The following is a 25220-nucleotide window of genomic DNA, read 5'->3' on the forward strand; positions in this document are numbered from 1 at the left end:
AAGTTTGCTTATTAGTTCTCTCATGCAAAGATAAATATTTCAACCATATAATTTTAGTCTTTTCAGAGATGAATATATAATGCCGTTTTACCCATAAATAATTCAATAAGTATTTCATTAATTTTTTGCCAATTTTGTTTTATATCTCATCCTCCACTCTGACATGTTCCTTAAGTACTTTAAAAATTCCACATTCCATTTTGACTATAAACAATTCCATAAGTATTTCTAAACATGTTTTCATGTTTGTGTGTATAATAAATTTTTTTTACATTTTTATGAGAATTCTAATATGATACACAGTTATTTTCATAGATCTCCTTTTATATTTTGTGTATCTTGGCAAAAGTTCTTTATCAGAACACATACATCTGCTGTGTTCTTTGTAATATCTGCACTGTATATCACCGTAAAAGTGAAACCCGAATGTCTGTATTTTGACATATGTGACATTTGTTTTGTTTCCAATATTTCTCTATTATAAACAAGTCTGCGATAAATATCCTTGCGTGTAGATCTCTGTGCTTACATTTGAATATATCTGTCAGATAAATCAGTAAACATGCAACTGCAGAGCTGGTTACTTCTTGGGTTTCTTGTTTCCTCAATTGTTACCTTTCATAGAGATTTCCAACTTGCCAGCCACTCCTTGGAAATCCTATCCAGGGTCACTTTGAGTCAAAATGAGCCTGACGGCAGTTAAACAAAAACAAGAGTGAGTTCCCAGAAGTGGTAAGTGCATTCAAGTTGGTTCCGCGACCATGTGTAGGGTTTCCAAGGAGCAGCTGGTGAGCTTGCCACTGACGTTATGATTTAAACCGACCTTTGACGCCTTTGAGTTGTGGTGTTGGAGGAGAATACTAAAAGTGCCAGAGTGCTCCTTGGAGGCCAGGATGGCTAAGCTTCGTCTCTCCTACTTTGGACATATTGTCAGGAGGGAACAGTCACTGGAGAAGGATGTCATGCTGGGTAAGATGGAGGTTAGAGAAAAAGAGGAAGACCCCCAAGGAGATGGATCTGCCAGGTGGCATCATTGATGGACTCAAGTGAGGTTGGCCCAGGATCGGACATTGTTTCGTTCTGCTGTGCATGGGGTCGCTATGAGTTGGTTCCGACTCAATGGTACCTGACAACAACAACACTAGTCCAGTGCATTAACCCACAGTGCCACACCAGGATTCCAGAAGTTTACTATAATCATCCAATATCTTAATCATATTATCTTTTTAAAAAACTTTTTTTTTCCATAGGACTTGAAAATATGTTTTAAAAAGTCAATAGAATAGTATAATGAATGTCCATGTAACCATTGCATATCAATCATTAATTTTTTGCAGATTTTATCTCTTTTTCCCCACTCACACTTTTTCCTTAAGTACTTTAAAAATTCTACATATAATGCCATTTTGCTTATAAACAATGCATTAAGTATTTTTAATAGATTAAGACTATAAAAATTTTTTTAAATGAGTATGAGTTGCTGAATGGAAAACAGATCTGCTCTTTAAACCTTCACATAATTCACAATTAAAAAAATAAAATACAAACATTACCACCATACCATTTCAAGATATTTCCTTGCTCTCATTTAATACCTATCTCATAATTTACTGAGTGATAAAAAATATCCTCTTACAGTTTGTGGGTTAGAATTAAGATCACTATAAAAGTCTAAAATTTGTATGTATGTATATATATATATATGTGTGTGTGTGTGTGTTTATAAATATGTACATATGTACATGTATGCTTTTTTGTTTTTATTTGCTAAAGATATAATGTATTTACTGTTACATGTCCAATAATTCATAGGATTCTCCACATTCTGGATTCCTTTGACTGTTTTCTTTTGTGGTGTCTTCTAACACACTTCTCTGATACCAACATTTCCTGTACCCTGGTAGCGAGATATGTACGTTTGATTATTTCAGGTTCAGTTTTCTTAGAAGCAACACTGAAGATTAGAGGATATAATGATGTCCGATTGTTATTCTTTTAGTAATTTTAAGATGCATCCTGTGTTTAAGTGTTTTCAGCTTAACTAGAAAATTATAAAACTTGTATCAATTTCACTGGAAGTTTCCTAGATTGGCAGGAAATGATCATTAAATACTGAATTAAAAATCATTTCACTTTGCAGCTCTTTTTTTATTTGCTAATATTCTCTGACGATTATCTAAATTAATTAGAAGAAGAAAATTTACTATTTATTTCTACTTTAGATTTCAATAAATTTAGAAAAAATTACTGAATTAGAAGTTGCTGTTATTGTTCAATATCGAGTCAGTTCCGACTCATAGCTACCCTGTATAGCATTTCCAAGGATGCAAATCTTTATGGGAGCAGAAAGCCTCATCTTTTTCCTGTAGAGCAGCTGGAGGGTTTGAACTACAGACTTTGCAGTTAACAGTCTAGTGCTTATCCTACAGAGTCACAGTGCTCCTTAAAAATGACTCATCTTTTGAATAACATTTCAATAAAACATTTTTTGAATATTAAATTTCTATTTAAAATTATTAAAAATACATGTGAGGGTGAAAGAAGAATCATGGTTTTCGAAGTAGTGAGTTTCTGTTTATGGTGATAGATTGTGATTATTGGTAAGGTTTGTATCACAAGATTATGTAATTGACATCACTAAATGGTACACATAAAAAGTGTTGAATTGACAAATCTGTTACTTATGTTGTTATGTTTAAACCCATTGTTGCTGTTACTATGTCAGTCCGTCTTGTTGGGGCTCTTCCTTTTTTTTTTGCTGAACCTCTACTCTACCATGCAGGATGTCCTTCTCGTGGGACTGGTCTCTCCTGACAACATGTTCAAAGTTGGCATAGTATTTGCATATTTCCCTACTTTTAACTTTAAGTCATCTCTAGATTACTTATAATATCTAATACAATGTAAGGAGCTCTAGTAGCCGAGTGGTTACAAGTTGGGCTGCTAACCTCAATGTCAGCAGTTCGAAACTACCAGCTGTTCGGCGAGAGAAAGATGAGGCTTCCTGCTCCCTTAAAGGTTTACAGACTTGGAAACCCTATGCAGGGTCAGTGTGAGTGAGAACCAACTCCCTGGCATACCAACACCATGACAATGTGATGTAAATGTTATGTAGATAGCAGTCTTAGCCTTTGAGGGATTTCTTTGACCACTCAATTTCTCTGTCTCTCATATTTCATGGTTGGTTGAATCCATTAATGTGGAACCTGCATATATGTAGGAATGACTGCATATAAGCAACTTTAAAAAGTTCATGGGAAAATGGAGTTAAAAGATGCGGAAGTGATCCTTCCTATCAAATATGTGCTTCAATGTTTAGATATATTTTGAGAAATCAAAACAGTTTCTGAATTTTTAGAACATACTTGGTAAAACCTACTTTTATTTTTCCTCTTCATATAGGTTATTAAGTGTGGTATGCTGTGATCTGGACACCCTTCTCTTACTAGAGGCTCAATATCAAGTATCTGAAATGTTGCTGAATGCTCAAGAAGAAAATATTTTAGAGACTTCTGAAAACTGCAGGTGAAAAAAAAAAGGCCATTGAAATACAGTAATAGAAACAACTATTTTTAAACAGATGCTTTTTTAAGGAAGTGATTTTTGTAAGAGTTTTTAAAATGTTTTTTTCCAGTATCTAAGTTCAATAGATTTAAATAGCAAGACTAGAAATCAGTCACAGAGTAAATATCACCGTTAGGAAGAATGTGATAGATGATTTTCAAGAGGGCTTAAGCCTTTGGACAGGGCTTTCTACGTCTGTTGTCTTTGTTTCATATAATTTTTAGGTTCCACAAAGTTGTGTTATGTTTAAATTTAGGTTGCATGTATAAGGTTGTTGTTGTTGGTAGTTGGTACCGACTCATAGCAACCTTATGCACAGCAGAACAAAACACTGCCCGGTCCTGGGCCAACCTCACTACGTTGCCACGCTTGAGCCCATCGATGCTGAATATAGGAGTATTGTTGTTGTTGTTAGGTGCCATTGAGTCAGTACCAACCCATAGCGACCTTATGCACAGCAGAACGAAATACTGCCTGATTCTGGGCCCGCTGAATAAAATGTTTGATTTTGTGTCCCTTGTAAAGTCACTCTTTACTTCATTTTCTTAATTACATTAGTTCTTAATAATAAATTCTATTTATTTGCCAAATGATGTTATCGTATTTTCTTGATAATTTTTCCTATTAATGAATCACACCTGCCATTACCTCAATTTGGCTGACATTTAGTGAGCATTTATTCAATAGCTGCCATTGCTTTAGTGTCTGAAATTAAATTTAAAAAAAGAAAAACTGATGCTTGAAAACTTACTGGGTATAAATAACACTGGGTACCTTAGGTTTGCTATAGAAGGAAAGTATCAACCACTGTAAAAAGTAGGAAGGCTGTTCAAAAAACAGCATTGCTATTTTGAATTTAAAGCACTGGGACTAGAACTTAAGAGACTCCTCATTGAAATGTAATTGCTAAAATCACTGTGTTGTTGTTGTTGTTGTTAAGGTGCCGTGGAGTCCGACTCATAGCGACCCTGTACAGGGTTTCCGAGGCTGTAAATCATTACAGGAGCCTCATCTTTCTCTCGCAGAACAGCTGGTAGTTTCAAACTGCTGACCTTGAGATTCACAGCCCAATCTGTAACCACTACGCTACCAGAGTTCCTTAAAGTCACTGTAGAAATAATAAATGCAGATCTTAACCCTATTTCCTCTTTAAATAAAGCAATACTTGCCAGTTGAATGTTGTTGTTGTCAGGTGACATCGAGTCAGAACTGACTCATAGTGACCCCATGCATAGCAGAACGAAACAATGTCCGACCCTGGGCCAACCTCACTACTGCTGCCACACTTGACGCCATCAATGATGCCACCTGGCTGATCCATCTCGTTGGGGGTCTTCCTCTTTTTCTCTGACTCTCCACCTTACCCAGCATGACATCCTTCTCCAGCGACTTCCCTCCTGACAATATGTCCAAAGTATGAGAGACAAAGTTTAGCCATCTTGGCTTCCAAGGAGCACTCTGGCTGCATTTCTTCCAAAACAGATCTGTTGTTTCTTTTGGCAGTCCATGGCACTTTTAGTATTCTCCTCCAACACCACAACTCAAAGGCATCAATTCTTCTACGATCTTCCTTATTCACTGTCCAGCTTTCGCATCCATATGAGGCTATTGAAAACACCATGGCCTGGGTCAGGCGCACCTTAGTCCTCAAGCTGACATCTCTGCTCTTCAGTTGAATATTCTTTTATTAATCTCATCATGTAAATTGTATCTCCATCAATTGTTTACACTATCTCCAAAATAAAAACCAAATTATAAGATAAACAGGTGAATTTAGCTCTTTGTGTTTTTTTTTTTTAAATGAGAATCACTTTTTATGATAATCTGTTTTTTTCAAATTTCTCCTATATTTTCTGCCTGCTTTTTCTTGTTAATCCAATTACTTGATTATAAAAATAAATTATATTCTAGTAAACAATAACTAAATTGTTATTTATATTTCAGAAACTTCATAATTGATGGCTTATCAGTAGAGAGAAATCATGTTCTTGTTAGGATAAATGTTATTGGTGGACCATTAGAACGGATTTTGCCTCCAAGGATACTACAGAAGGTGAGTGGAATGGAGATAAGGGGAGAATATTTTCAGGACGTATTTTGAAGCAAAGTAGCCAAATTCTAGTGACATTTAGCATCGACTCTCAAATTACATACACCATAGAGTTGAACTTTTGCTACTTGAAAACTTTACGATGTAGGTGAACACTGTCAGACTAAACTAGTGTCCTTGATGTCATGGTGTCATGAGTGCTATTTTGTGCAGTAGAGTAGAATATTGTTTTATTTAAAAAGTTGTCATTCTTCCTGTGTGCCTTTAAGCTTTTTTGCTTTCAATATCTTGCTTTTATGATACGTAACTTTTATTAGATGATGATATTCTTTTAATGTTTCTTTGACTATATGAACTATTTCTGTTTCCACCAATATTCATAGAGTTTGGTTTTCTAAAGAAGGTGTTCTGTTGTTGTTGAGTACATTCTTGCTTTCCCTATCAGTCTGGGAAGAATGAGATATTAATGATTGATTGGCAGCATAAGAGACACAGTTTGGTGAATAAACTCACAAATGAAGGCTTTGTTTTGAAAGCTATAATTTTCATGTCATGAAAAAAAAGTGTAATAGCATTAGTTGTTGTGCAACAAATGACTGTATGTCTATCTTCAATGTTGCTTCTCTTATACTTCATATTGATTATTACCCACTAGACTATATATGTGTTGTTGTTAGCCATCGAGTTGGTTCCAACCCATAGCAACCCTGTGTAGGGTTTTCTAGGAGTGGCTGGTGAACATGAACATCCACCTTGCAGTTCAAACTAACTTTGCAGTCCAGCACATTAACCCACAGTGCCACACTAGGACTCCTTATATATGTGTGTGTGTGTACATATTTATCTAAGGAGCTGTGGTAACATAGTGGTTTCAAGTTGGGCTGCTAACCTCAAGGTCAGAAGTTTGAAACCACCAGTCATTCTGCGGGAGAAAGATGAGGCTTTCTGCTCCATAAAGATTTACAGCCTTGGAAACCCTATACAACATCGCTATGAGTCAGAATGAACTCCACAGAAAATAACCACCATCACCACCAGAGTGCTGATATCATGTTATCATGTTTGGTAAAGTGGAGGGTTGAAGAGAAAAAAGAAGACCCCCAATGAGATGGATAGGCACAGTGGCAGCAGCATTGAGCTCAGGTATAGCAATGATTGTGAGGTTGGCGCTGGACTGGGCAGTGTTTCCTTTTGTTGCATAGGGTCGCTATAAGTCGGTACCGACTCAATGGCACCTGACGACAACAGCAATTGAATTGCAATATCAAATAGTTTTTGGTTAGATGGATAAGTACTCTAGAACTTATGAGAGAAAAAGCCAGTTTAAATTCATTTCAGAAAGTTTTAAAACTCAACAATATTTTGAGCTGTTCCCTAAAGCTGTCTGCCTCACTTTGTGTATAGGGTAATGACCCATATCCATGGCCAATGTTTTCATCATCTCCTTTGCCAAACTGCTATCTTTCAGAAGTTGCAAGAAATGCTGATATAAAACAAGGTAAAATATTTACCATCCTATATCATATTCCTTTTAATATATTTATTGTTATGATTTATAAAACGGTAAAATACATAGAGGGAAAGTATGATGATTAATGTTATAGGCCAGCTTGGCTAGACCATAATCTCTTTGGTTTGGCAGATATTATATAATCATCCTCCATTTTGCAATCTGATGTAAGCAGCCAATGAAACTCCAGGAGAGTTTCCTGGAGATGTGGCCTGTATTCAGTATATATGGATGCTTTGGCAAAACTTGCTCTTTCATGATCCTGAATCCTACTCACCATCCTTTGAGCTCTGGTTCTTGGGAAATAAGTCAGGATTTCTGACACCTGACCTGCTTTTTTGGGTTCATCAGCCCTGCAACCAAATGAATAAGGAGAAGCCTGCAGTCTGATACCAGACCTAGACCCATGGAATTAGGATTTGCCAACCTCCACAACTGTTCGAGATATTTCCTTCAAATGAATCGATATTTGTATGTATGTGTATATATATATTTAGCAGTGCTTTGTGTCTCAAGGGAACCCAGCTTAAGACATTTGATATTGATATTTAGTTCTAGAGGAACATCATCATAAGAACGAGTTTTCTGAATTGGTTCTCAAGTCTGAGGAGTCTTAAAGGCTCTGATAACTCTCTCCAGTAGTTAAAAGGATAGTACTAATCCATGACATAAAGTGGCAAGAAAAATGCAGGAAATACCACAATTGGATCAGATATTTTTGGGTGATTGCACATTTGGTATTTTTTTACAATTTTTTTCAGTATAAGAAATATAAGGAAGCTGGACGGTTGATTCTGCTTTTGCTAGACAAGTTGGAGGAAGAAAGGAATGAGCTCAAAGTTTCTGTTACAGATCAAGTACTACAAAAAAGACTTGAAAGTTGCTACTTGTACCCTGAAAGCAAGCCTTATCTCTCTCTCTCTCTCTTATTTTTTTTCTTATAACTTTTCATTGTGAAGTAAGTGAAGGTTTACAGAGCAGATCATCAATTTTTCATCCAACAAATCATATATTTTCCTTCGTTACAATGATTGTAATCCCCTCCATATAAGAAGTATTTAAGAGTGGTTACGAATCAGATTGCTAACCGCAAGGTCAGCAGTTCGAAACTACCAGCTGTTCCGCGGGAGAAAGAGGAGGCTTTCTGCTCCCGTAAAGATTTACAGCCTCAGAAACCCTGTACAGGGTCGCTATGAGTCGGAATTGATTCCACAGCACATAACAACAACAACCTCTATTCACTTGAACTCTTGCATGTATCCATGTGTCTCCCAACACTTTCATCTTTCCTCTGCCAACCTCCTTGTTGTATATTGCCTGTGCTGTCACCCATGCTAATATGTGTCCACCCTCTAGCCAATTTCCCCTTTCCTCCATCCCTGTAATCATCATGGAATATTTCTTTTATTAAAAAAAAACAAAAACTTTTCTTACCTTTTTGCAACAGTGTTCTCATACAATACCAGTCCTTGGAGAAAGACTTCATGTTTTTCATGTTTGGTAAAATGAAGGGTCAGGAGAAGCGAGGAACACCCTCACTGAGCTGGATTGACACAGTGGCAGCAGCTGTGGGCTCAAGTGTAGCCATGATTGTGAGGTTGGCCCAAGACCAGGCAGTGCTTTATTCAGTTGTGTATAAGGTTGCTGTGAGTCCGTGCTGACTCAGTGGCACCTAATAACAACAACAATTTCACTCAGCATAATGTCCTCCAGTTTCATCCATTTTATGAGGTATTTTGCATATTCATCATTATTCTTAAATATTATGTAGTATTCCTTTATGTTTACTTAACAGTTTATTTAACCACTCTTCTGTTGAGGTACATTTAGGCTGTCTCCATCTTTTTGATGTGTCTTTTGTAGACAACATATCAAAGAATCCTGTTTTCTTATCCATTCTGCTGCTCTCAGTCTCTTGGCTAGAACATTTAATCTATTTATGTGGTAGTGGTGGTTGTGTGCAGTGAAGTCAGTTTGACTCAGCAACCCTGAATAGGGCTTCTTGTTGTTGTTGTGAAGTGCCGTCGAGTAGGTTCTGACCCATAGTGACCCTGTATAGTTTTTGAGGAGCAGCTGGTGAGCTTGAACCACCGACCTTGCAGTCCAAATGGCTTTGCAGTCTGGCGCATTAACCCACAACGCCACACCAGGAATCCTGCTCTAAATATTTACGGAAACTGAAAACCTCAACCTTCTCCAATAAATGGCTTGTAGTTTTGAACTGCTGATCTTGAGGTTAGCAGCCTGACTCGAAACCACTACTATGTCTTTTGTACTTCAGACATGTTATCAGGATGGATCATTCCCTAGAGAAAGATATAATGCTTGGCAAAGTGGAAGGTCAGTGAAAAAGAGGAAGACCCCCAATAAGATGGATTGGCACAGTGGCAGTAACAATGGGCTCAAGCATAACAATTGTGAGGATAGTGCAGGACCAGACAGAGTTTTGTTCTGTTGTGTATATAGTTATTGAGTTAGAACTGACTTAACAGTACTTAACAAAAACAATAACAATGTAAGTTACCATAGTAATATACTTCTTCCTACTTATCTAAACTATTGAGTAACATAGAAATATTTTGAGGAGAAATTATTTCTACCACAAATACATAGTAGATAGTATAGATAAATATCCTTAAATGATAAATATCCTTAAATGGGCTGCTTACATTTTAATAGGTGACCCTAAAAATATATACAAAGAAAAATAACTGAACCAGATGATGTCTCAAGATTCTTATTTACAGATGAAGATGAATCACCTAATAGCTAACATTGATGCCAATCAGCTAACATGAGGCAATTTAACAGATGAGGAGATGCCAACTGTAGCAAAAAGAGTAAAACTAGAAATCAGGAGACAAATGAGGAGGCATGTCACCCTGTGCACACAACTGAAGTGATGTTTTTCCACAACAGTGAAATGATATCTTAAAATTTTGCTATGCAAATGATGACAAAAATAATACCTATCAGACTCAGTGAATCATTATTTCTGAATCTAAAAAGTAGAATTAAAAACTAAATGAATTCATGCAAATAAAGTAACTATTTGTGTCTTAGTTTTACTAGTTTAAGGACAGTAGATTTAACAGTGCACAATTAATGCATATTTATTTAATTGTATTTAACCAGATCCATTACTTTTGCACTCCTGGTGTGGCACTGTCAAATCAGCAACTGGACTGCAAAACCAGGGTCGGAAGTTCAAACCCACCAGCTGCTCCTTGGAAACCCTATACAGGGTTGTCATGAGTTGGAACCAACTCGATAGAGATTAACAACAACAATAACATTAATTTTGCTTTAGGCTTGTATCAGTTAGAAACAGTTTTACTTACAGTTTTCTCTTCTGAGTTCAGAAAAAGACTATCACTGTGTGTCCTAGCACATTGGGAAGTTAGACTATTCTGATTTTTCTCTCATTGCCTGCCATTATACTAAAAGTACAAACATAATCAACAGAATGATACACAGTCATTCTGCATTGAATTGTTGTTAAATGCTACCAAGTTGATTCGAGCCCATCGCAACCCTGTATAGGGTTTCTGTGGTTTGTAAGTCTTTGCTGGAGCACAAATCCTCATCTTTCTCCTGCGGAGAGGCTTGTGGACATCAAATCTTTGTTCAGTTCTCTCCTGAAGCACCTCTTGGTCTATCCATTGATATCTATATATTCCTTCCTTCCTTAATGGGAACCATGTAAAAGTTAAGACCAGTCTTAATAAAGGGTTATTGTTTTTGTATAGGAAATAATATCTTATTAAAACACTTGTATTTCAGGAACATATAAAAGTCAATAAAAATACATGCTTAATGTGGCAGAAGAAAATAGAATTAAATAAAGGTGCTTGAAATTGTATTAAACTCCCTAGATCAAAGCGTGTGGTAGGAAGGATGTCACAGTTGTGTGGGGCCATTGAGCGTTTTAATCAGAGAAGTGATATGATTCAACATGCATTTTAAGAGCACTATTCCGGCTGCTGTGTTAAGACCAGTGGACTTAATACTGAGGAATTCATTTAGTAGGACAGGGATAGAATCCTGACTACAATAGGTTCAAAAATGAAGTTAGATGCATAAAAAACTAATTTCTGCGTGGCAAAAAATTCTCTTTCAAATACTATGTTGTTGTTGTTAAGTGCCATTGAGTCACTTCTGACTCATAGAGCCCCTCCCCTGTATAGGGTTTCCAAGGAGCAGATGGTGAGCTTGAACTGCCAACCTCACGTTTGCAGTTCAAACAGCTTTGCAGTCTGGTGCATTAAGCCACAGCGCCTCTTCTTCCATGGTTATGGTCTTTCTCTTTAATGGAATGCATAAAATCATATTAAAATCTTTATAGTTAGATTATATATTTTTAATAACAATTTTTAGATATTTGTCTCATTGCAGAAAACAGATCATTTTTAAGTTTGTAATATGTAAAGACATAAATATTTCTTTGTGGAGTATTTTTATTTGCCTCAACACTTAAATTTTTCTTACTATAAAATAAATGATATAAGGAGGGACTAAACCATACAAAATTGAATCAAATGCTAGTTTGAATTTACTTTTAACAGCCTGTAAACTTTCAGCCCAATGAATTTGCTAGAAAATATGTCTTGAGTCATCAGGTTTTGTGTGTTAATCAAATGGCTGTGAGGATTGTGTTATGCTTTTAAGGCAAAGACCATGAATCTAAGTCACTGTATTAAATCTACATTATTTGTAGAGATCTGATACTTTATAAAAGTAGTATATGTTAAATGCAAGTCATTGGAACTGTTACTGTATTAAAATGTTTGCATATAAAAAGTCCTTTTTCTTTTGTATAAAAATGTGCATAGCAGCTTATTCATAATAGCCCAAAATGGAAAGCAACTTAATTGTTCCTTAAGTGTTGAATGAGTAAATAAACTGTGGTACATTCCACATAGTATAATACTATTCAAATAGTACAGAAGGAACTGACTACTTATTCATGTACCAACATGGACCTTTCAAAAGCACTGCTAAATGGAAGGCACCTAAGACTATATTTATTGTTGTGGTTAAGTATCATCGAGTCAGTCTGACTCATAGTGACCCTGTATAGGGTTTCCAAGGAGCGGCTGGTGAGTTTGAACCGCCGGCCTTGTAGTTCAAACTGACCTTGTGATCTTGTATATTATCCCACAGCAGTACACCAAGACAACTATATTGTTGTTGTTGTTAGGTGCCATCGAGTTGGTACCGACTCATAGCGACCCTATGCACAACAGAACAAAACACTGTCCAATCCTGTGCCAGCCTCACAATTATTGCCATGCTTGAGTCCATTGATGCTGCCATTTTGCCAATCTGTCTCTCTGGGGGACTTCTTCTTCTTCTCTGACCTTCCACCTTACCTAACATGATATCCTTCTCCAGTGACTGGTCCCTCCTGACATTATGTCCGAAGTATGAGAGATGAAGTTTGGCCATCCTGTCCTCGAAGGAGCACCATGGCTGCACTTCTTTCAAAACAGATCTGTTGGTTCTTTTGGCAGCCCATGGCACTTTCAATATTCTCCTCCAACACCATAAGACAACAATATTGGTCTCCATTTATTTAAAATTCTAGAAAAGTGTCTTTTTGATAATCAACATTTTACATAAAGTTACTGTTGGATACATAGGGTTATTATGAATCAGAATCAACTTGAAAGCAGTGAGATTTTATTTTGTTTTTCTTTTACATGGTAGCTTCAAAAAGTTCACGGAAAATGGAATTTAAGTATACTGGAATTTCTCCAAAAAAGTTTTTGAAGCATCTTCATATTTTGGACATTTTGCAGTTACAGAGTACAAAACCCATTAGATAAATACTGCAATGTGTTTTTAGTCAGAGAGGAAAAAATAAATATGAGATAAAGTTTCTCAATTAGAAAAGGACTTAAAGTATAAGAGGATAGAGCATGTTCTCTATGTCTGGAGGTATGCAGTGTTTAGTGCATGACTACTTTATGTTTATGCGCTTAGGAAGTCAACTACTTGTATCTTAGTTCCTGGCCACCCCTTTGTCCCAATTAGCAAAATGTGCTGATGTTATTTAAAATTATTTGCATTAAAATTTATTATAATTTAGCCTTTTGAAGTACAAATACCTGGTATTGTGTGAAAGACATTCTTAATTTTAACAAGACAGTTTCCATTAATCTATGCTGATTTTGTTTAATAAATGTTCATATTCTTCCTGAGTCTAATTCCTTATTCACTGAAAATAGTTCTTACTGACACATTGATGATGAATGCTTTCTGTCTTTATGGAAGTTAAGTCATTTTCATGTCCCTAGTAAATTATCTTCATTTCATTTGTTTTTAATTTGCAAATGGATGACATTTCTTTGTATAGTCCTAATAGTATTAATTCATAATTGCAGTTTTGCCTAAATGGTATGTAAAAGTAAGCATTTTAAGAGAAAAAAGAAGAAAAGGAGATGCTGGTGTTGTTAAGTGTCATTGAGTCAGTTCTGACTCATAGTGACTCTGCAGAGGGTTTCCAGGGAGAGACTGTTGGGTTTGAAATACTGATCTGTAGGTCAGCATTCCAGTGCTATTGTACAGAGCCACACTAGGACTGGTACTTGCATTCTAACAAAAAGAGTGAAAATTACCCAGTCTATAAATGACCAGACTAGATTGCCTTCATTACCAATCTTACAAAATTTAGGGTTACCATTTCTCTTGTTAAGTGCCTTCTAGTCAGTTCCAACTCAAAGTAACCCTGTATATAGTCTCCAAGGGGCAGCTGGTGGGTTTGAATTGCCAACCTTATGGTTCAAAGTCCAGTGCTGATCCTATAGTGCCACACCAGAAGTCCAGTCAACTAAAAATAGAATCACATAGGTATGACTGTGAAAGTGCTTTCAGAAACCCTATATGAAATACAGGATGACAAACAGTATTGTTTGCTCTGATTTTAAAAGTCTTTTATAGACCTTTATATCATGTCAGATATTTTTTCCTTTCCTTATAGTCTTTAACCCTGGAATTAAGTTTTATTTTCTGCAGATAAAAGTAATTGACTTTTATTTGACACCATTCACTTAACATAGAAGGCTGATAGTATGATTGAAATTATGGCTTCAATGTAGTAAATTTTGAATTGCAGCACTTGAAATAACTTAGTTTAAAAATCATAATAAGTGTTTTCTTTTGAATAGTAGAAAACTTTCTCATACTACATATTGAAACAAATATATCTGTAGGGGAAATAACTCATCTGCTAGGTTAAGTGCAGTTGTTGTTGTTGTTAAGTGCTGTTGAGTCAGTTCCAACCCATAGCGACCCTGAACAGGGTTTCCGAGGTTGTAAATCTTTATGGGAGTAGAAAGCCTCATCTTTCTACCGCGGAGCAGCTGGTGGTTTCGAACTGCTGACCTTGCAGTTCACAGCCCGATTCGAAACCACTACGCTACCAGAACTCCTTAGTTTAAGTGCAGTAGAATATAATAAAGGGGTCCTGGTGTGTCACTGTAGGATAACCATTAGACTATTAACTAACTACAAGGTCAGCAGTTCAAACCCACCAGCAGCTGCATTGAAGCCCTATACAGGGTTGCCTTGAGTTGGAAACCACAACACATAACAACAACAACAGAATGAAAAAAAATATTCAATGCCTCTTTACTATACTAATCGCTTATTTATCAAATGTGAAAGAAAAAGAAAAGTAAAGTGACAATTCCAAAATTAGAACTTGTGGTTGTTGTTAAGTGTCGCCAAGTCAGTTCCAACTATTAGCTACCCTGAATAGGATTTCCAACATGTGGTTGGTGGACTTGAACCTCTGAACTTGCAGTTAGAAGTTCAGTGCCTGCAGCACTATGCCAAGACACCTCTATATACAATATGGATGTCATATATTTATTGTTGTTAGGTGACATTGAGTCGGTACCAACTCATAATGATCCTGTGCACAACACATCGAAACACTGCCCGGTCCTGGGCCAGCCTCACAATTGTTGCCACTCTTGAGCCCATTGATGCTGCCATATTGCCAATCTGTCACCCTGGGATCTTCTTCTTTCCCTCTGACCCTCCACCTTACCAAACATGATATCCTTCTCCAGTGACTGGTCCCTCCTGACAATATGTCTGAAGTATGAGAGATGAAGTTTGGCCATCTTGGCCTCCAAGGAGCACTCTGGCTGCACTTCTTCCAAAACGGATCTATTGGTTCTTTTGGCAGCCCATCGCACTTTCAATATTCTCCTCCAACACCATAACTCAAAAGCATCAATTTTACTACAGTCTTCCTTATTCACTGTCCAGCTTTCACATGCATATGAGGTTATTGAAAATACCGTGGCTTGGGTCAGGCGCACCTTAGTCCTCAAGCTGACATCTTTGCTCTTCAACACTTTAAAAAGATCTTGTGCAGCAGTGTTTCATTCTGTTGGTCATAGATTCTCTATGAGTCGGTATTGACTCGATGGCACCTGCTCAGAACAACAACAGTAAGGCACCAGTTTAAAACTGAATTTTACTCTTTTCTTCCAAGTGTTCATAGTGGTCTATAAGTCATAGTGGTCTTTTCCTCCTTTAATGTGTTTTGGCCCTCTGCCAAAGATAAACTGACTGTGTATATGGATTCACTTCTGGGTTCTCATTTCTATTCCACTGATCTATGTATCTTCCATTGCGCTAGTAGTCCCAGGCTATGTGACCATTGTGGCAGTGAAGTAAATTTTGACATCAGTGAGTGAGAAATGTCCTACTTTATTCTTCTTAAGCAGTGCTCTACTTATCTGAGGTTTCTTTCCTTTTCATACAGGGTTCGTGATCATTTCTTCCATTTCTTTAAACAATGATGTTAGAATCTGGATTGGGATTGCATTATAGCTATAGATTGCTTTAGGTAGTATTGACATTTTTACAACATTAAGTCTTCCTACCTATGAGCATGATATTTTCTTCCTTATTTGTAAATTTCTTTCAGTTTAATGTAGTAGTGGTTTGTAATTTTCTTTGTATAGGTCTTTTTTTCCTGATGGCTAGATTGATTCCTAAGTATTTCATCTTTTGGGTGGCTACTACACACGGGTGGAGGCTGGCCTCGTGTATGTTCACTACACCTATGTCTCTGTGAGATGCAGATAAATTTCTGCAACATGAAAATCTTTTCTTGTCTTTGAAACCACTCACAAATGTTCAACATGCCTGCAGCACATCTATTCATTCACCATAGATCAGCAGTCACTTCTTTTTTGCCTTGTTTTCTCAGTTCTTACTCCTAGTAAGCATTCAGTCTACTTCTCTATCCTGTCATATGAAGCTCAGAGTTCCAGGACTGTCATCTGCATCTGTCTCATTGTGTTTTCTGTATCTTAGTTGTAGAGTGTCCATACAGCCTTTCTGCCTAGTTTGTCATCTTGTCTCGTTTACCCCACCAGTTTTTATATACAGTGTAATACCAAAATATGACCTTGACTATATCCCACCTGAATTTAGAGATCATCTGAAGAACAGATTTGATACATTAAACACTAAAGACTGAAGACCAGAGGAGTTGTTGGATGACATCAAGAACATCATATGTGAAGAAAGCAAAAAGTCATAAAGAAGACAAGACAGAAGGAAAAGGTCAAAATGGATGTCAGAAGAGACACTGAAACTTGCTCTCCAGCATAGAGATGCTAAAGCAAATGGAAGAAATGAGGCGGTCCAAGAGCCGAACAGAAAATTTCAAAGATCAGCTCGAGAAGATAAAGCCAATTATTATAACAATATGTGCAAAGATCTGGACTCAGAAAACCAAAACCAAAAAACACACTCAGCCTTTCTTAAACTAGTAGACCTGAAGAAAAAATTCAAGCCTTAACTTTTGTTATTGAAGGATTATTTGGGGAAATTATTGAATGATGCAGGAAGCATCAAGAGAAGATGGAAAGAATATACAGAGTCACTGTACCAAAAGGAAATGGTTAATGTTCAACCATTTCAAGAGGTAGCAATATAATCAAAAGCCAATTATACTTAGGGAGAAGTCCAAGGTGCATTGAAGGAATTGGCAAAGAACAAGGCACCAGGAATTGATGGAATAAAAATTGAAATCTTTCAAGGAAGTGAGGCGGCACAGGAGGCACTCACTCATGTGTGCCAAGAAATTTGGAAGACAACTATCTGGCTGACTGATTGGTAGAGATCCATATTTGTGCCCATTCCAAAAAGCGGTGACCCAACGGAATGTGGAAATCATCGGACAATCTCTTTTATATCCCATGCAAGTAAGTTTTACTAAAGGTAATACACAAAAAGGTAATACAGAAACAGCTGAAAACATACATTGACAGAGAACTTCCAGAGGTTTATGCCAGATTCAGAAGCAACCAAAAAGTATAGGTTGCATCTCAGTGTAGAGAAAACAAAAATCCTCACCAGTGTACAAATAAACAACATTCTTATCAACGGAGAAAATATTGAAGTTGTCAAGGACTTCATTCTTCTTGGATCAACTATCAACACTCACGGAAGCAGCAGTCAAGAAATCAAACGACGTATTGCATTAGACAAATCTGCTGCACAAGAACTTTTTAAAGTATTGAAGAGCAAAGATGTCAGCTTGAGGACTAAGGTGTGCCTGACCCAAGCCATGGTATTTTCAATAACCTCATATGGATGCGAAAACTGGACAATGAATAAGGAAGACCGTGGAAGAATTGATGATTTTGAGTTATGGTGTTGGAGGAGAATATTGAAAGTGCCATGGGCTGCCAAAAGAACTAACGGATCCATTTTGGAAGAAGTGCAGCCAGAGTGCTCCTTGGAGGCCAATTTGGCCAAACTTCGTCTCTCATACTTCAGACATACCAGGAGGGACCAGTCACTGAAGAAGGATATCATATTTGGTAAGGTGGAGGGTCAGAGAAAATGGAAGACCCCAAGCATGATGGATTGACAAAGTGGCAGCATCAATGGGCTCAAGTGTGGCAACAATTATGAGGTTGGCCCAGATCGCTTTGTGTTTCGTTTTGTTGTGCATAGGTTTGCTATGAGTCGGTACCAACTTGATGGCACCTAAACAACCACAATATTTTTCACCTAATATTATATCAAATATTATATCAAATGCCTTTAGCATAGAATAGAACTGCTTCCTTGTGTTATCTAGGCTGTAAATCTGTTTTCTTTTTAAGTTTTTATTGTGAATTGAGTAATAGTTTACATGGGAGAACAGCAGTTTACTCTCATCGTTTCAGTGCAATGATTACAATCTCCTCCATGTATCATCATTGAACAGTATTTGCTCCTATTCCCCCTGGATTTTTAGTTTTGCTTTTTGGACTATACACAGAAACACTCAGGAGTATATAATCATTTAAACAACCAAAGGGCATATTCTTTAAGCCTGCCTCCTGGCCCCCACCACACAGCTTTTCTCCTTCCATGAGTCTAGAGTCTTCAGCTGTTCTATCTCTTCCTGTCCTCATCTTTACCTACATCTCTTTTGTCACTGATTCTCTGGATAGGGTTCCACATTATGCTTGTGCTCTTCTCCCTTGATGGTCCTAGGGTCCTCTGTACCTGGACTGTAAAATTAACTACTCCCCCCTTTTTGTTACAAAACTTCTACCTTTAAATTTGTGACAGTCTCATTAGTCATGATAACATTTATTCATGATTGAACCATAAGAATCTTATACACGTCTCCTTTCACCAGATCCCTCTAGACAAGCTGAAAACTATTCAGTGGGGGTTCTACTTTCCCCTACACATGCTGAAACTAAACTACCTCTTGAAAACTTGTAAGCCTGTCACTTCATGACTTTATAGCCACCACCACTCCCCCCCCCCGCAAATTTTAGGTAGCCAATGTCTAAGTTGCCCATCCCTATCAACCCTGTATATAGAAGGGATAGGATTAATATTTAATGTGAAGACTCAGTCCCTCTCAGTTGGTATTTTGAGGTACTACAACCATAAGTATAGGTCAAGTTCATCAAATTGTAGCAATTTTCACTTGTTTCCTTTATCAAAAAATGTTTTTTTATCTTCAAGTTCTGATAATCAAGCCATCGAGGCTAGGTCAAATGAGTAATATCTACAAGTTTGGGTATTTCTTGTGCATCTCCCTTCATATATGATTATATGATGGACACTTCACTTTCAGCTCTAGCCCTTCATGGCTATGTCCTTGTCTATGGGCTGAGGAGTCCCCAGGTCTTACCACACTTCAGACCCACTAGCCCTTCCTCTTTTCTCTCACATCTCCAGGTCAACAGGAGTGTATGCAACGTGGTTGAACTTAACCCATATCTTCTTTGCTGTCTTTCGCCCTCTTACACTTTCCAGCTGACCAACGTGGTCACCAGCAATCTTACATGCGTGTTCATGTGTTCCCTTTGAGTTTCAGTCATGGAGGGGGGTTTGTCCTGAAGGGACTTCATTGCTTCCTTGATGGCTCCACGGCAAACAAGTTGCTTATTCTTGTAGTTAGGCTGTAAATCTTTATGTGTACAGACAGCCTCATCTTTCTCTTCCAAAAATGGTTGGTCAGTTTAACTGCCAACTTTGTGGTTAGCTGCACTATACCATCAGGGCTATTTATTGTTAACCTAGAAAAATGAAAATTGAATAACACATACTCTAATTAATCACTTGGGGGAAAAGGAATCAGAAGTGTAAGTCTTTAGGAATATTTTAACTATGAGTTGCTTTTGAGTAGACTCTGATTCATGGGGATCTATTTACAGATTAGAATTTCTCTCTATTGGCTAAAAAAAATTTCCAAAGGTTTTTATGGGCACTTCAACCTCACCATCAACTGGTAGATTCAAGTGTGAACCACATCTGCTGCTTTAATTCTGTTTCTAAGTTTAGCACCTGCTGTTCTTTTCCTTCGAAAGACATTATTAGAAAGTTAAATAGAATAACAAATTTGAAAGAACAGGACAGGAAAGCAAGAGAAGGGTATAGAGCAAGAGAGAGGAGGGAAAGTATAACATAGGATTTATTAATACCATAATTTATGAAAGACTATGTAATGGTCATCCTCTATTTGAAGTTAATAGTTGTTTTTAGGTGCTGTTGAGTCCTTACCGACTCGTATCAAATTTGTGTACAGCAGAATGAAAAACTTTCTAGTCCTGCATTATCTTCACAATTGTCATTAAACCTGACCCCTGTGCTGCTACCACTGTGCCAGTCTATCTTATTGGGGGACTTCCTTTTTTTATCTGACCCTCTAATTTACAAGCATTATATCCTTTTTCAGGTTCTCCTGATAATATGTCTGGAGTATGAGAGATGAGGTTTCACCAACCTGGCTTCTAAGAAGCATTCTAGCTGTACTTCTCCCAACACAGATTTATTTATTATTCTGGAAGTCCATTGTACTTTTAATATTCTTCTCCAATACCATAACTCAAATGCATCATTTCTTTTACTGTCTTCCTTATTTATTCTCCTGCTTTCACACGCATATGAGGCTATTAGAAATAACAAGTCTTGGATTGTTGTTGTTAAGTGTAGTTGAGTCAGTTCCTACTCATAACAAGCTTATATAAGTTATCCAAGGAGCGGCTGGTGAGTTTGGACTGCTAACCATGCAGTTCAAAGTGATCTTGCAGAATAGGTGCACATTAATCCTCAAATTGACATTTTTGCTTTTGAATACTTGAAAGATTTCTTCTACAGCAGATTTGCACAGTGCAGTACATTGTTTGATTTCTTGACTGCTGCTTCCATGAGTGCCTATAGTGGATCCAAGAAAAATAGTCTTTGACAACTTCAATCTTTTTTCCTTTTATTATACTGTTACTTATTGGTCTATTGGGGGATATTTTTGTTTTCTTTACATTGAGGTGCAACCCATATTTAAGGTTGTAGTCTTTGATTTTCATCAGTAAGATTTTAAGTCCTTTTCACGTTCAGTAAACAGTTGTATCATCTGCATATTGCAGGCTGTTAATGATTTTTCCTCCAATCCTGACACCATGTTGTTCTTCATGTAATCAAGTTAATAGGATTATTTGCTCAGTATACACATTGAATATGTATGGAGAAAGAATACAACCCAGGCTTACACCTTTCCTGATTTTACACCATTCAGTGTTCCCTTATGCTGTTCAAATGACTGCCTCTTTGTCTATGTACAAGTTTCTCATGAGCCCAATTAAGTGTTATGCAATTGGTGTCATTCTCCACATTCGTGCCCATAGGTTGTCATGATCCACACAGTAGAAAACTTTTGCATAGCCATAAAGTACAGGGAAACAATTTTATAGTATTCTTGGTTTTCATCTAAGATCCATGTTACATCGACATTGATAGACTGCATTCTACGTCCTCATCTGTATCTGGCTTGAACCTTTGCCAATTCCCTGTCAATATACTGTTGCAGCTGTTTCTGAATTATCACTAGCAAAATTTTACTTGTATGTGATATTAATGATACTGTCTGATCATTTCTGTATTATACCGGGTCACCTCTGTTTTGAATGGGCACAGATTTGGATCTCTTCCAATCAATTGACCAGTATCTGACTTCGAAATGTCTTGGAATAAATGAGTGAGTGCCTCTAGTGCTACATCAGTTTGTTAAAAAATTTTAAATTTGTGTTCCATCAAATTAAAATTTGTAGTTTGTATTCTTTGCCAATGCCTTCAGTGCACATTAGACTTCTTCTTTCAGTACCATTGACTCTTGATTCCATGCTATCTCTTGAAATGGTTTTACATTGTCTTTTTTTTTGGTACATTTACTCTGTATTCTTTCCATCTTCTCTTGATGCTTTCTGCATCATTCAAAATTTTGCCATAGAATCCTTCGGTATTGCAATTCTAGGCTTGATTTTTTTCTTCACTTCTTGCATCTTGAGAGATGCTAAGCGTGTTCTACCCTTTTGGTTTTCTAACTCCAGTTCTGTGTACATTTCATTATCATACTTGACTTTGTCTCGAGCTTCCCTTTGAAATTTTGTTTAGCTCTTTTACTGCCTCATTTCATCCATTTACTTTAGCATCTCTACACTGAAGAGCAAGTTTCAGAATCTCTTCTGACATCCATTTTGGTCTTTTCCTTCTTTCATGTCTTTTTAATAACCTTTTCTTTGATCCAGTATGTTGTTCTTGATGTCATCCTACAACTCTTTGGGTCTTTGGTCTTTAGTATCTAATGCATCAAATCTGTTCTTGAGATGATCTCTAAATTCAGGTGGGATGTGTTGAAGGTTAAATTTTGGCTCTCATGAGGACTGGCTATAATTTTTTTTTGCTTCAACCTGAACTTGCATATAAACAAATGGTGGTCTGTTCTACAGTCTGCCCTTGGCCTCATTTTGGCTGATTATGTGGAGCTTTTCCACTGTCTCTTCCCCCAGATGTAGTCAGTTTGATTTCTGTGTATTACATTAGTGAGGGCCATGTATATTGTCATCTTTTATGTTGTTTTAAAAGGGGATTGCAATGAGTAAGTCATTGGTCTTGCAAAATTCTATCATGTGATCTCCAGCAATGTGTCTGTCATCAAGGCTGTATTTTCCAACTACTGATCCTTCTTTGTTTCCAACATTTTCACTTCAATCACCATTAATTATCAATATATCTCGATTGCATGTTTGGTCATTTCAATTTGAAGAAGTTGGTAAAATTCTTCAGTTTTATCATAACTGGCTTTGTGGTTTGTGTATAAATTTGAACAATAGTGGTATTAACGGATCTTCCTTATAGACATATGGATATTATCCTATCACAGACAGCATTATACTTCAAGGTAGATCTTTAAATGTTCTTTTTGTTGATGAATGTGACACATTCCTTTTCAATTTATCATTCCACAATAGTAAACCATATGATTATCAGATTCAAAATGGCCGATACCAGTCCATTTTAGTTTACTAATGCCTAGGCTATTAATGTTTATGCATTCCATTTCATTTTTGACACCTTCCAATATTCCTAGATTCATACCTCATCCATGTTCCAATTATTAATGGATATTTACAGCTGTTTCTCCTCATTTTGAATTGTGCCCCATCAGCAAATGAAGGTCCTGCAAGCAGCGTCATCACAATCAACTCTACTTTGAGGAGTGAGTCCTTCCCCAGCCTTATTTTGAAGGCCTTCTAACCTTATGGGCTCATTTTCCAGCACTGTATCTAACAATATTCTGGTGTTCTTCGTCATATTTCAGCAATCAATATTCTGTTGCTCTCTGACTGTGCTCCATTGTTTTCATTGGCTAAGCATTCAGAAGTAGTCATCTTCTCCTCCTTCTTCCAAGTCTGTGTTAGTTTTGAAGCTCAACTGAAACCTGTCTATCGTGGTTATACCCTGCTGGTAATTAAAATATCAGTGGCATGGCTTCCAACTTCACAGCAATACACACACCACTGCAATATGACAAACAGCATTATACGTGGGTAATGGGAAGAAATAGAGAGAATTTGAAAAACCCATAAACTTAAAATCAGTATAATCTAGATAGTGTATTCTTGGGAAGATATTCTAAATGGAAATTTAAAAATTCAATTGTAGTGTATTGAATTAAATAATTTTTTTTTACCTATTTGATATAATGATACATATGACATTAAGACTTTTTTTTAAATAACAGAATTTTTAACAAAATTATCAGCTTTGTTGATATTTCTTGACTTTAGATTAACGGTTTTGAGGGATTTTGTTATTAAAATAATTTCTCTTTTTATCAACTTAATTTTTCTCTTGTTATAATGTTTAATTAGGGTATTTTTATGTTTCTATATTTCTCTTAGGAGCTCTGGTAATGTAATGGTTACGAATCGGGCTGCTAACCTCAGGGTCAGCAGTTCGAAACTACCAGCTGTTCCGTGGGAGAAAGATGAGACGTTCTGCTCCCATAAAGATTTACAACCTCAGAAACTCTGTACGGGTCGCTATGAGTTGGAACCAACTCCACGGCACATAACAACAACAACAACAACAACAACAACAACATATGTCTCTTCTTATTCAAATAGAATATATTAGCTTAGTACTCAATATCACAGTAACACATTCCTTTAGCTTACATTTTTGTTTAGTTTGTATATTTGTGTGCATGTGTCTGACATGTATAATATACATATATATGAATTCATGTATTTGTATGAGAGCATATGTGTTAACTTTTCTATAAGAAAGCTATTTTTGTGACCCAAATTTCATATAGGTAATTATTTACACAAATTATGACAGTCAAAAATGTTGCCACTAGGGTTCATGATCATACATGCACTGGCTTATTATAAAGAAAACCACTCATAGTGACCCTGTATATGGTTTCCAGTGGTGAGTTTGCCCTACCAATCTTGTAGTGAGCAGTCTATTGCTAACCCTTCAATGCCACACCAGGACTCCAAAAATAATTGTCTGGAGATTTAAATAAATGAGATTATACCTGAATGTACAGGGAAAAAGAATCTAAAGTATGTCTGTCTTTATAATCAGATTATTAGGTCCGGTGATGAAGATCAAAACTATAATGAGATACCATTTCATCCCTGCAAAAATGGCAGTGATTTAAACCAGAAAACAACAAATGCTGGTGATGTCATTATACAATGCTGGTGGGATTGTAAAATGGTACAACTTTGAAAAGCCATATGATGCTGTACAAAAAACTAGAAATAGAAAAATAGCTTATGATCCAGCAATTCCACTAGTAGATGTGTAACCAAGAGCTGTGAGAGCATGCCATAAATAGCAGATACATATGACTGCAGCAATATTTACATTAGCAAAAGGATGGATGCAGCCTAAGTGCCCATCAGAAAACAAATGCATAAACAAATTCTGGTACCTACGCACAATGAAATACTGCACAACTAACAAGAATAATGACGAGTCTGCAAAACAAAACATGAGTGAATGTGGAGGACAGTATGCTAAATTAAATTAGTCAATAATAAAAGGACAAACATCATATGATCCCACTATTATAAAACATCAAGAATACATATACACACACACAAAAAAAAAACATTGTCTTTTGATCCTTACCATAAATGGAGGTGGGGAAGTGAAGGGGGCTCACTTTCTAGCTAGTTGTTGTTGATGTTAGGTGCCATCGAGTAGGTACCAACTCATAGCGATGTTATGCACAGCAGAATGAAACACTGCCCGATC

General features: G+C 36.7%; 1 protein-coding gene across 1 annotated transcript in view; it reads left to right on the plus strand.

Annotated features, from left to right (window-relative positions):
* The window catches only part of TBC1D32 (TBC1 domain family, member 32), a 345222-nt gene that overhangs the window by 244418 nt on the left and 75584 nt on the right, over nt 1-25220 (plus strand). Inside the window, 2 exon segments of the mRNA XM_006839881.1 lie at nt 5509-5617; nt 7019-7112. Coding sequence (XP_006839944.1) covers nt 5509-5617; nt 7019-7112 — 203 coding nt within the window.

Source organism: Chrysochloris asiatica, unplaced genomic scaffold, assembly GCF_000296735.1.
Source record: "Chrysochloris asiatica unplaced genomic scaffold, ChrAsi1.0 scaffold00027, whole genome shotgun sequence".
Lineage (NCBI taxonomy): Eukaryota > Metazoa > Chordata > Mammalia > Afrosoricida > Chrysochloridae > Chrysochloris > Chrysochloris asiatica.